General features: G+C 43.8%; 1 protein-coding gene across 1 annotated transcript; it reads right to left on the bottom strand.

Moving 5' to 3' along the window:
• Positions 1–4,520: 4,520 nt before the first annotated feature.
• dpm3 (dolichyl-phosphate mannosyltransferase subunit 3, regulatory) lies at positions 4,521–5,846 on the bottom strand. Its single transcript, XM_069681754.1, has 2 exons — positions 5,806–5,846; positions 4,521–5,576 (listed from the first exon to the last, which is right to left on the bottom strand). Exon 2 carries the CDS (start codon positions 5,529–5,531, stop codon positions 5,253–5,255), a length of 279 nt encoding a protein of 92 aa, XP_069537855.1. The 5' UTR covers positions 5,532–5,576; positions 5,806–5,846; the 3' UTR covers positions 4,521–5,252.
• Between the last annotated feature and the right edge of the window lie 6,763 nt (positions 5,847–12,609).

Below are 12,609 nucleotides of genomic sequence, written 5' to 3'. Positions count from 1 at the left end.
GCATGGCGCTACTCTTTTTTAGACATGAATTTGTCTCATCAGTTTCAGTATCATCTTAATTCTTTTGCTCACACAGGAGAGATCTTTACAGAAGGAGCAAATAACACACAGATAACCACTAAATCGCATCAATGTGACAGGAGTTGATTAGAACATAGTCCAAGGTGGCCGGAGACGGGAACAAACTCCTAAAGAGAGATAGCAAAAAAAGTGCTTTTTTATTGTCACCATTCAGGTTGCCTTTTGGCATACATTCCAAATACACAGGTGTGATCCCTCTACTGTCTTATCTCAACCTTCTGCTGAGCCTCCACCTTAATCTACAGCCCCCCTTCAAACACACACACACCTCCTCCTTTCTTCAACCATGATACTTTGCTCGTCTGCAAGTTGCATGACAAACCATTGTTCTCATCTCTCCTTCCCCGTCTCTCCCTTCCCAGGGGAGCTTTACGGCCGTGACAGTTAAAGCAGCTGTAGCACCAAAAACTGGTGCCACCGCCTCACAACTCCCCAATGTTTTCAAAGGGATGGCCGTAAATTAAGGCTGGTGGACAGGCCCCTTAACCGCCCGACCCCTGGAAGAGGCTCCACTGAGTGCTAGCTCGTCAAGACGAGACAATTCTTTTTATTTACTCACTCGTTCAGCGTTCCAGCTTGAGTAAATGTGAACAGTGAGCGTGAAACTTTAATGCCGTAGTAAATGTTACGAGCAGGTAGGAGATAACCGGAACAAACCCTGAGCATGCAAAGCAAGAACATCCTGAGGTCAGTGATTTTACAGGCTGTTTGCATAAGATTTGAAAGGCCAAATTTTTTGGTCAGACACAAGTAGAAGCAGGGAGAGCTTAAAGGAAAATCTCAGAATATTGAGAACAGGGTTGTAGGAGATGGACAATGTTTATAGTATATTTTCTTAGATTCCTCCACTTCTTAAAATGTTTCCTATTCAAGTAGCAATAAATGTGATATCTCCTTTATTCTCCTTCTTTTGTACAATACAGCAAAAAGAAAGAAAAACACATTCATATATTTTGTATGAAAATATACCTATTTTGGAATCCTAGTGACTTCTGTGACCTTGTTACCCGGCAAACTGAGCCCACATCCCACTAAATATCCATGTTAAAGGGCCAGTTTGACGATTTTTAACCTCAGTGCTATCATGACATTATGGGGAGCTAATGTCATTATGGTAGGAAAAAATGCAACTTCGCTCTGTGCCTTTGGGGGACGCTATCTGCTTCTCCAGTGAGCCCTGGAAAACCTCCGTCAGACTACGTAAAATGCGTCATCCGGCGGAGGCCAGGGAGCTCGCTAAACTACACTTCTTCAATCTAGGATGCCCGCCCTCGATGTCATGTCTCGTTCAAAATCGTCAGGTTTGAAATGTAGACTGCAGACCTGAAGATTTTTATGATCCACCGGTGCATTCTTGTCGTATTTCTGTGCCGCGGTAGTATTTCACTCCAGCGTCTCTCGCTGGGCCGTTCCTTTCAGAGGGAGTGGCGCAATGCATGCTGGGTGATGTAAGAATGTAGAATGGGTGAAACCACGAGCTGTTTGTACAACTTTCTCCACAGCTATGGCACCAATTTCAAATATTATTGCTTTTCTCGATTACAGAGAATACCAGTGACGGTGGCTTTTTCCAGGGCGGACTGCTCCTTTAATATCGCACCACTAGCTCGTCCAAATCTTCACTTATAAGCTCAACATCGACAGGACGTATGGCACCAATTTTGCACAATCATTATCACAGAGCTGCAAGCATGGCTGTAGACTCATGTTTAAATATCACATATTTTTCTGGAAAATGTTCAGCTCTGTGACTTGAATTAGCTGGCAATACATGAGTGGGCAAAAATGGGGCTTTTTAAAATCAGACAATTCCCAATAAGCAGAGAAAAAAGGCATTTATCAATTCATCGGTCCTCAGCATGCATGTCACTAAAATCTCAGAGGACGCCGCAAAAAAACTCACTATTCCGAGCAGGTTTGGCGTGGCCAGCTGGTCTATCTCTGAGTCAGGCCTCACTATCAGCGGGACACATGACGGCCAGTCCCTGTCTGCCTGCTAGCGTATGTTAGCACACAGAGGAGCCAGGAGTATCTGGCTTACAGGGCCTCTGGGAGGTTACCTAATGTTATTGTAGCTATTTGCAGCATTTATAAGCTTTCATGCTGTACGCGTATGGGAACTCAGTGTCCTGTTAATATCAAAGCAGCTGTTTATCAGCAGAAAAAGAACAAAAGGCTGACCCACGAGTGACCTTTGAGCCTCAATCACTTTTTTTATGCAGTGGCAATGCACTGAATGTTGGGATTTAATGTTCTGTTAATGCAGCAGCATGTTCGGAAGCTACTTTACTCCCTCTTTTCTTTGAGTCCTGCTTTAGTGCCTGTTAGAGCTGTAGTTGACAGCAGGGTCAGACGGGGCTGATGGGAAGGAAACTCCTTGGTTTATACAGAATGAGTCGGAGCCTGTGGGCCAATCAGGGCACATTTTGGTCCGCTGCCATCGCCGACGGTCGGGGTGTGGTCTCCTCTTCCCGTCCGTCTCCACTGCCAGGGTCATCTGTCTTGTTCCAGCTCATGCTTTTGGTTTCCTGTCCGTGTCACTTAGTCACTTTCCTTTTTTCATTCATTCTCACTGACACACTTCTTTTGTTCTGCCCCTTTAAATCCCTCCCTTTCTTTTTTATCTGTCTCCTGTTGTGATTCATCCTCATGTCGCCCTCTCATCCTGTCATTACTCTTGTTCGCCCTTCTCTGTATCTGTTTCGAATGTATTAAATCTCCATCTCCTTCAGCTCCTCCGCCTCGATTGCCAACTCCGACTCTCTTTCTGTCCGTCTCTAGATGGTTTTGAGGTTTTGCTGTGAAATGTGTGGGTGGGGGAAAAAAAAAAAGTATTTTCTGTGCAGCAAAATGATAACCTTTCATTTTTCAGTCTTCCTCCTCGGCCTGACGAGATGGATTCGCTCCCAGCAGTGTCACTGAATGTCTCTAGAAAGGGTTTTTTATAGTGACTCGAGGTCTCAGTGGGGCCACGCTGCGGGCACAACCCCATCGCCTACCCCTCCGACTGTCTCCAATCCCCATTAAGATTCCCTCCTGTTTTTTAGCTACTTTTCCTAATTTAGTTGACACCTCTTACTTTGACACCTCATAACAGAAAGTGAAGAACATTGTGTGCACATTTATCATTTTCTCAGCCTTCTTTTGGTCAAAATTCTATCCTTTCACAGACACACAGGGGTGTAAAGGTTTGATTCCCACAGTTCAAAATGGCCAGGTAAAGAAAAAAATCAAGGTTGCTTTTGTTACTAAGGTTGTGCTCAGACTAATAGTAGGGGACACAGGATTACTGTGCAATCATTATAAAGGATTTTGCACAGTGCTTCAGGTAACTGTACTTTCTCAAGTGCATCCTCCCTTTAAGTACAGCCACTCACTCACCAAAAAACAGCGGTGGCGTTGAAAGTGGTTACGTTTGCTGCTAATGAAGGGTTTTACAAAGAAAAAGAAGCTCCAGTAATTCCAGTTGTCTGTGATGAGACCGTTTTTCCATCTCTGTCTGTGCATCCGATTAGACTTACTTACACTTGCAATCATGTAAATAAAAAAAACACTAAGGGCTCAGTCTGGGATGAAGCTTATGCACTTGCATGTTTGACATAGGGATTAAGAGGAAAAGTCATAAAGACACTGTTTATATGTATATGGCCTGAAAAATGTCATTCCTAATCTGATTTATATTTCTGTCTGATAGCCTGCAGAAAAGAAAGTCTGCACAGATGGACGTCTTCAAAGTAAGATTTGAGAAGGAGGACAAAGAGAAGTGATTAACTAGTTCACATGTGGCTACGGGTAAGAACATTACTGCCTACCAAGCAAAGGCTTTGGTGTAATTGCCAAAGTAAGAGTTTTTCTGGTAAATAACAGGTTGCCTTTCATCCAGGCTGCTCTTGCAACAGCTTGCAGACATTCATGAGGGGGGTGGCGTTGCAAAGCATGATGGGGCTTCAGCCAAACGGCACAACAGGCACGCAGAGAACAGTCGACTCTTGTGCATTTGTTCTGAAGTTATGGGAGCTTTTGAAAGCCCGTAATGATGCCTTTGGCCGGGCTATGCTTTGTTTACGCACAGCGGGGATTCACAGAAAATCAGCGCAGGCAGCCTTTTAAGGCTTACAAGAAACTTTACTTGCCAGAATCAGATTACTTCACGACTACATCCTTAGCTTACATTGTCTGATTGGAACAAACCTCTGTGGGTGAAGAAACAAAAATGCGGCATTGTACATTTCATGTTGTTAACTGCAAAATGGGACAAACGAGATCTGTCCACTGCACAGAGGGAGGCTTTGAGAAGTTGACAATAAGCCCTGAAGCCATTTGGGTTATGCATAGAGGAGGAATGTATCCTATGTGCAAGCACTCTCTAACATATTCACATTCTCCCCGGTCCTATCCCAGCCCCGGACACACAAACACACACACATTTGTAGGCAGAATAATGAAGAAAATATACTCCAATTTAATTAAGTTCCAGCAAAAGCCGCAGGGCACAAGTCTGAAAATGGACAATGGAATGTACTCTTCTTTGCAGATTAAATCTGGTCCATCTATTCTGATGAGAAACAATCTCCAGACACACAAAACAAAGTCCACAGTGTGTAGTTTTACTTGTAGCTGACACGGTCTGTAGTTTGTTCCATTGTGACCTTTAAGTGATCTGCAACCAGTTACAGTATGTACGAGAAGTTTACGACCAAGACATGATCCATGTGTGTCAACCGTTTACCTTCTTCGATCTGGTTTAATGAATGCAAATAAGTAACAGCAACTAATGTTGAATATCATTACTTGACTTACTTTATAAGAGGTCTTTAAATGATAAGAATGATGTCAATAAATATTAAAAGTTGACTGATGTGCTGTCATGTATGTGTAACCCAGAAAATTCTCCCATTAGGTTATTAAATTTTAATTCCCAGAAACACAGCTGATCAATATCTAATCTGAAAGGCTGAAGACTGAAATAGACAATTGGATGATTATGATTGATGTTCAGACAATGTGTGCTGAGCATGTCCAATCACAGGTCAGTCTAATCCAACACATTTCACACAAGAAACACACCGTTTTTGAGTAACATCACAACTGCAGACACTTGGTTGTGTGTGAAAGTGGTCAGTGCAGCCCTTTAAAGTCTCTCACAGTTTCTACAGAGTCTTTCTCAAGTTCTACATCTTTAAGCCCTTTTTCCTCAAGTCCTCTTTGGCTTCCTTTATCTGCTCCTGCAGCTCTTTCGCTGCCTCGTCACAGTCATTGAACGTGGCCACCCTGTAGCCCACCGTGGCCAGGGAGTAGCAGCCGAATGAAACCAGCAGATAGAGAGGCATCGGCCAGGCAACCTCCCTGTATGTCTGCGGCAGGCTCAGGTCCAACAGGTCGAAAGAGACCAAAGCCCAGATTGCGACCACCAGCGACACCCCGAACAGCCACTCCAGGAGTTTGGTCATGATGAGAGCTGAAGTGTGGATTTCAGGTGAGAAGCCCGAAACAACCTGAAAGAGAAACGAACGGTTGAAAGCACTTAATTAGCTTAGCTTTAGCATAGGCTACACAAGTAGCACCGTGTTAGCTATGTAGCTACAACAAATACGGAACAAACAGCAGAAAAGGCGAAATGAATAAACCAGTCGTACATATCAACGGTTTAAATTAAATAATTAATTCGTTTAAAGAGCATTTTATTCCAATAATCAGTTTAAGAGGAAATAATCCTGTGTTTACCTTCTCTCTAACGCCACCTCAGCTCTGCGCGGATGTATGACGTAGAAAACCGTGATGCCTTGTGGGAAATGTAGTGACTGAAATGTTCCAAGCTAAACTATCAAATGAATTGAATTAATGGTTGATTTTCTGGTTAATTCTTTGTTTACAAGCCAAAGTACTTTTACTAAGGGTTATTTTAATCACTTCATTTAATCATTATAAACATTTATTGGTAATGAACCTAAAATCTTGCATACTCTTTGAAAAAACAAAACAACATAACATTTTTTTTATTTTTAAATGTTCTGATAATCATTTTTATGTAAATCCTGGACAGCATATTTATATTTTTAAAATATATTATAATCCTTTTTATTAATTATATTTTGTTAAGAATAAACCTGTGTTGTTGTACTTATTAGTATTAATTTTTTTCTTGTTGGTATTATTTTACATTTATAGCAACAAAACTTTGAATATTTCAGGTCAAGTAAGAAACACATTTATGGCTAAATCAATAGTTAAGTGAGTTCACTCTATATATCCATGTCCTGGAATGAACACTGATTTAATTATGGACAACAACTTCTATAGTTGTGTAGCTTAATTACATATAACATACATTTTCTAAACATAATTATATGCATACATATTTGTATACATGCATACACCTGTCCATACGCTGTCATACTTGGATTCAATGTATTTGTTTACGCATAGAGATACACGACATAAGGAAATTGTATTATAATGTATATTTCCTGTGTTGTTTTTAGTTATCAGCTGTTGAATTGTCTGGCCGGAGACTCAGACTATAAAGTTAATCACTGCATTTCCTCAGGTTTATTATTCTTCTCAATAAATCTCCACGCTGTCGCTTTCTGCGATTTTCATTTAAACACTGCCCCAGACTGTTTCTGATATATTATCAACACCAGCACCCTGTCAGCTCACAGAGAGAAAACAATTTGTTTAACTGAGTCTTTAATGAGGCCTCCAGTCAGGCTTTTAACACACATTAGACCTCTAACTGTTTCTCTGTGTCGTCCTCTTAATTTAGAAAAGCCATTTTGAAAAGTAGATAACCATTAGCGAGAGCTGAAAGCTATCCATAAATACTAATGTTGTTCCGAAGCGAGGAATCTAACAACAGTTTCATTAGGGGCCGCCGAGAGCTCACCGGTGTTTGATCTCAGTGTGTCTTTTGGGTGCTAAGGGGCATGTCTGTTCATTCATGGCGATGAACTGTCCAGGTGCAGAGGGCACAGACGTCTCCAGGGTGAAATCAGGAGGGGTGGGAGATGTAAACACCATTTACTTAGCCGAGGAGAGAGAGACAGAGAGGGAGCCACCGAGAAGTAAACATCATTCTTTGGGGGAAAATGGAGAGTTATTCTGAGGACACTGGTGTTTATGTTTGTCCTCACCAGTCTTAATAGTGTAAGTGAGGATCTGAGCGCCTGCCAGAGGGGTAAAGCCTGTTTCTTCTGTTTATGGACACTGTTATATGCAAGACTGGAACAGAGTCAAAGCCTGTTGATCTTTAAATCCTGAAATCTGAATACCTGAAGTTTGCATTGTAGTTTGTGGATTCTTATGTGTATGGCTTTGAGGCTTTGTATAACAGCTGATGTATGTTCAGTCCACATTTATTGCAGTGTAATTTTCTAACAAGGACCTGCAGCAAAAGGAGCGGCAACTAATGATTACTTTCATCATTGATTAATGTGTCCTCTATGTTTTATTAAGCTTTTAATAATTAAATCTGTAAAACCTCAGAAAATAATGAAAACGTCCGCAGTCCACGGGGAAAATCACAGTCACAAAAAACCCAAAGATAATCCAAACACAATGATGTAAAAGAAGTTTAAATTAGTTGTGCTTTGCCTACTTTTAGTTGATCGGCGGCAGTTATAAACAAGCTGCATTAATACTGTTAATTAGCGGCGTGACCTGAATTTAGCTACCTCTGTATTGTGGTGGGTGCCTCGGGCTAACGTTAGCTACAGCTAGCAGACAGCTGCTAGCTAGCAGCAGTTGTGTGCTGTCAGTAGTAGCATTAGCTGAATGAACTTAATTCAATTCTAGCCAGTGGTGCGGACATTTTATTTAGTAAATCCAATTTCGTTTTTCTGTAGTTATATAAACTCGGTCATGTTTGTGCCAGTGGTTAGCATGTTCTCCCCGTGCATGCGTCGGTTCCCTCCAGGTACTCCGGCTTCCTCCCGCAGTCCAAACACATGCTCGTTCGGGTCATTGGTGACTCAAAATTTCCCTTAGGTGTGAGTGTGAGCGTGAAAGGTTGTCTGTCTCTATGCGTCAGCCCTGTGATTGACTGGCGATCAGTCAGGGTGTGCCCCGCCTCGCGCCCAATGACAGCTGGGATAGACTCCAGCCCCCCGTGACCCTGAACAGGATACATTAGCACCTTCATGCTAAACATTCCTGCCCAACATAGTTCCCCTTGTCACTGTGCTTGAGCTTGATTAATGTCTTAGGTTAATATAGGGTTCCACGATTGATAATTAATAACACCTGTGTTTAAATGTGTCTCTGTTCTACAGGGAAATGATGGGGCCTAACATAAATCTCCATAATCAAATTAAAGTGTACTATTTTTGCTTCTGTTCCTGCAAATACAAACAGCACTACTCCACTAAATAAAAAGCGATGTGAAATATATCAGACTGTGTCAGGTTACTCCCTTGCATTGATAGAATAAACTGGGATTACCCATGACACGCTGCATCATTACATACATCACAGCGCGTGCTGTCTCCTGTCTGCGCTGCGTGGGTATGAGCAGCAGTGTGAGCGTGTGTGACACTCAGTGGGAACAGTCGAGCTGGCTTTTCTCAGTGTATCGCCCTGCCAGCTCCTGTTCCGTTCCAGTACTCAGGAAACCTGCGCTCCAGCCGAGAAGGCCTGGCAGACACAACACAACAGCCTGCGAGCGGGAGGGGTGGTGAAACAGGAGAGACCGAGAGAGAGAGAGAGGCACGGAGAAAGAGTGAGGATGGGGGGGACATGCAAAGAGGACTTTCAATAAAGGATGGGGGGGGTTCATATCTGACAGGGCAAGGAGGAGAAAGCTGAGAGGGACGAGAAAGGGTGAGGGAGAATGTGGATGAAAGAGGAGGGGAGGGAGGGGAGGCAGCAGACAGGGGAGAGAGTTAGACAGGGGGGTGAAATCAGGGGATTTGCAGGTGCAGCTCGAACAACCGATGACCTTAATGGTGCATTAAATCCAGCTGTTGCTTATCCAGACTTTTCTACAATCCCCCTAACACCTTGGACTGCACCGTAGACTGTATGCCGCACCTCAGTTCCCACAACGAGGAGCGAGTCTGGCAGTGCAGGCAGAAAGAATAATAATTAAAAAAAGCACGCCGAGACAGAGAGATGGAAAAGGAGATAGTTGATCCCAGAGTGAAATAGGAGTGACTCCGAACAGAGAGTCCAGATAAGAGGCAGAGATACAACAGGAAGAGTGGTAATGGAGACTCGTGTTGACTCTGTCTCTCCGGCTTTGTCAATATTAGCAGAATGAAAGGTCCAGATAAGGATGTGTGCCAGTAAAGAGCTATATAAGGATCAAGATTTGGCGAGATAATAATTGTGTAATATCTGAAGTGTGTTAGGCAAGAGCTGGAGAGAAAAGGAGACAGAAGGGGAGAGAGAGAGAGAGAGAGAGAGAGAGAGAGTGCGCTGTCAAAAGGCTGTTTAAGATAACAATAGAGCTTGGACTCAAAAACAGGAACCCTCTGTTTCCTGAGTTTGAGAGCGTAGCTGTGTGTTACGTTCTCATTAGATGTGTGTGTAGATGTGTTTCGGGAAAAGGAAAGAGTGACTAAAACTTTAAGTGTCCAAGTTACAGGAGTGTCGCTGCTAGTGGAAGAGTGAGAACTGATACCTCGCCCGAGCAGGGAGAGGTTAACCTGGCAAAAACCAGCTGAAACCTTTAAGCTCAAGTTCTGGAAAGTGTCCATTATAATCGATCGAGCCTGGCAGCTAAATAACAGAGCAATCAGCAAAGTATGAGGAGTGGCTCGAGAGACGAGGCGTCCTGTCCTGCATCTGTTTAAACTTCGTTGAAAAGATGAAGCATTATTTGTGCAACTGCACTGCCTGTTTCTTACCTCAAAAAATAAACACATATTCTAGTTGGTTTAAGAAATGAAATGAGACTTCTGGAGGTCGAATTCAGGCTTCAAGTCAAGTAAGGTCAGATCTCAGACAAAATAAAAGCTTCTTTATCCGTATTTTGAAGTAGCGAGTGGGGGGGGGTGACGTGCATCAAATGACCGGCAGGCCGGAAGTCGAGCCTGCGATCAGTGCGCCGAGGACAGACAAACGCCTGCTCTACCAACTGAGCTAAACCAGCGCCCCACGTCAGTCAGAAGAAGAAGAAGAAGAAGAAGAAGAAGAAGCGATTCTTTGTTTATCCCCGAGGGGAAATTACACACCCAAAATAGACACATGCACAAACAGGACTCCATGGGCATGCACTAATGGAGAGACACCTCGACGGAGCACAGGAAAGCCCAATTCCACGCTTGGTCCATACCGGGACTTGAACCGGCCACCCTCCGGTTCCCAAGCCAAGTCCCTAAAGATGAAGCTACCATCTACCGTCTACAGTATGGTATGGTTAGCGATGTTGCTTTACAGCTAGAAGGGTCGTAGTTCGAATCCCGGTTCGGACAACGGGGCGGGCCTTTCTATGTGTAGTTTGCATGTTCTCCCCGTGCATGAGTGGGCTCCCTCCAGGTTCTCCGGCTTCCTCCCACAGTCCAAAGACTCATTAGGTTAATGGGTGACTTATGATGCACTAAAATTGCCCATAGGTGTGAATGTGAGTGTAAAGGGTCGCCTGTAAAAGGTCGCCTGTCTCTGTGTCAACCCTGTCTGGTAACCAGTCCAGGGTGTGCCCCGCCTCTCGCCCAATGACAGCTGGGATAGGCTCAAGCGACAGTATCAGCAGTATGGATAATGGATGGATGAAAAACAGGCAAGCTAAGATAATTCAAGTTAAATAAAAGCTCTGAGTGCTGACTGCGGAAATGACTCATATAGCTGATAATGCACTGGCTTAATAGTTGCATCATTAGATATCTCCAACTAGCATAATTATACATGGAAGTGTTTGGCTATGGCTGATGTCTCTGCTGCTTCTAACACATCAAAACTTGAAGTTTAACTGTCTTTGCTTTCATTAAGTCTCAGGTCTTTAATCAGCAATAAATCAGGCACATATCAAGTATAAAGTGTGTTTGTCTCTTAAGTCGGACCGTCTCAAGATTTCACTAGTAAAAGCAAGTTCAAGCAGAGTTAAGGCTCCTTGAGCGAGAGTGCTTCTCAATACCCTACATTACTTCCTACTTGAAACAGCACCTGCCTCTTACGAATTCCTTTTGTGCCTGGAAAGAAGTGAAGGAGAGTTTGTAGGATGACTTTGAAAGACAGGTGAGGGGATCAGGGGATGCATCAGGGCGGATGACCCCCGTGATACAGCCCATCAGGGGTCCTGAATCCAAATGGGGACTGCTGAAAGTTTTGACGTTGATAAGCGGAGTGTCATAAATACCCTTGAACCGAGACCATACACGGACAGGGGGAGAGATAATAGTTGTGAGACCCCCGCGCTACTTAGAGCCCACTTAATGAAGTTTGTGCCCCTCGAGGGGGTGTAAGGTCAGCGTGTGGTCAAGTGTGACCAGTCTGAACCATGTGAGAGAAGCACTTGTGTTGCCCTCAGCGCCCCGAGTGAAGACACACACCTGTTTCAGCTGCTTCTGTGACGGCCGCACTAAAACAGCGAAGGAGGAGGAGGAGGAATGCCCCCCTCTTCATCCCCTCTCCACGCTCTCAGTGCTGTCCTAATGAATCTCATCACACGGCCTGTGTTTGTCCCACTAGTGCTTTGTTTGTTGACCTTTATAAGACGTCATCGCTTATTATCTTCACGGGTTGTGTAATTCTGCCCCATAACACAACCCCCTCAACCACGGCCCACGACTCGTGTGTGTGTGTGTGTGTGTGTGTGTGTGTGTCTGATCCAATGCTTCTTGTCAGTGTAACAGCCATTAACAATGAACAACGGGCATAAGCTTGACGATGTCTCCCTCCTCCCTATCTCCTCTGGAACACAATGTCCTTTAGCATTAGCATTATTGACAGTGGAACTAATTGGCACATGGTTATGAAAGTTCCCCCCGGGGCCATTTTAAATTGGACTGCACCATTTCCTCCAACATCTGATAGGCGAGTCCGCGCACGGGACCTGAGGAGGTATTGATTGTAAATGTATTAATGTGGGTCAGCGCTGTGTACTCAGCGAGGGGCCGATGATGTAGGGCTACATGTCTAGACTGGAATGAACTGACCACATCTCGAGTTTAATAATGGATTGTAATGGGAGGAAGAGGGGGAATGCTGTCTAGCGGTTTTATCTGTTTTCCTTTAATAGATCTGTTGCTACTGTGTAGGTGCATTAAAGCTGATTTCTTGCTGTAAATACGGCTGTAACCCATCAGGAGGAAAACATATCTCTTGCCAATACCACATTGATTTTAGGGCAGACATTGCAGACTCTATAAATCGACTCATTCCACTGATCTAATGAAGGGGCTCTGGAGAATCTGGGACATCCGTTAGCTAGCCAAATCCACCAAAATTAGCATTGAGTTACATATTAAAACTGATTAGGTCCAGTTGCCTGCATTCAAGATATTGCCAGAAGTCACTCATTATATAGATGATGGCCTGTTTTACGCCACCAAATTAGGTCCAGCGTTCAGGGCGGAAGTCATGCCGCTGTTG

This window comes from Semicossyphus pulcher, unplaced genomic scaffold (assembly GCF_022749685.1).
Source record: "Semicossyphus pulcher isolate SPU_LCO1_2020_fin unplaced genomic scaffold, fSemPul1.0.p SCAF_5, whole genome shotgun sequence".
NCBI lineage: Eukaryota > Metazoa > Chordata > Actinopteri > Labriformes > Labridae > Semicossyphus > Semicossyphus pulcher.
Note: the sequence above shows the minus strand (reverse complement) of the source record. Positions and strands in the feature narration are given on the sequence as shown.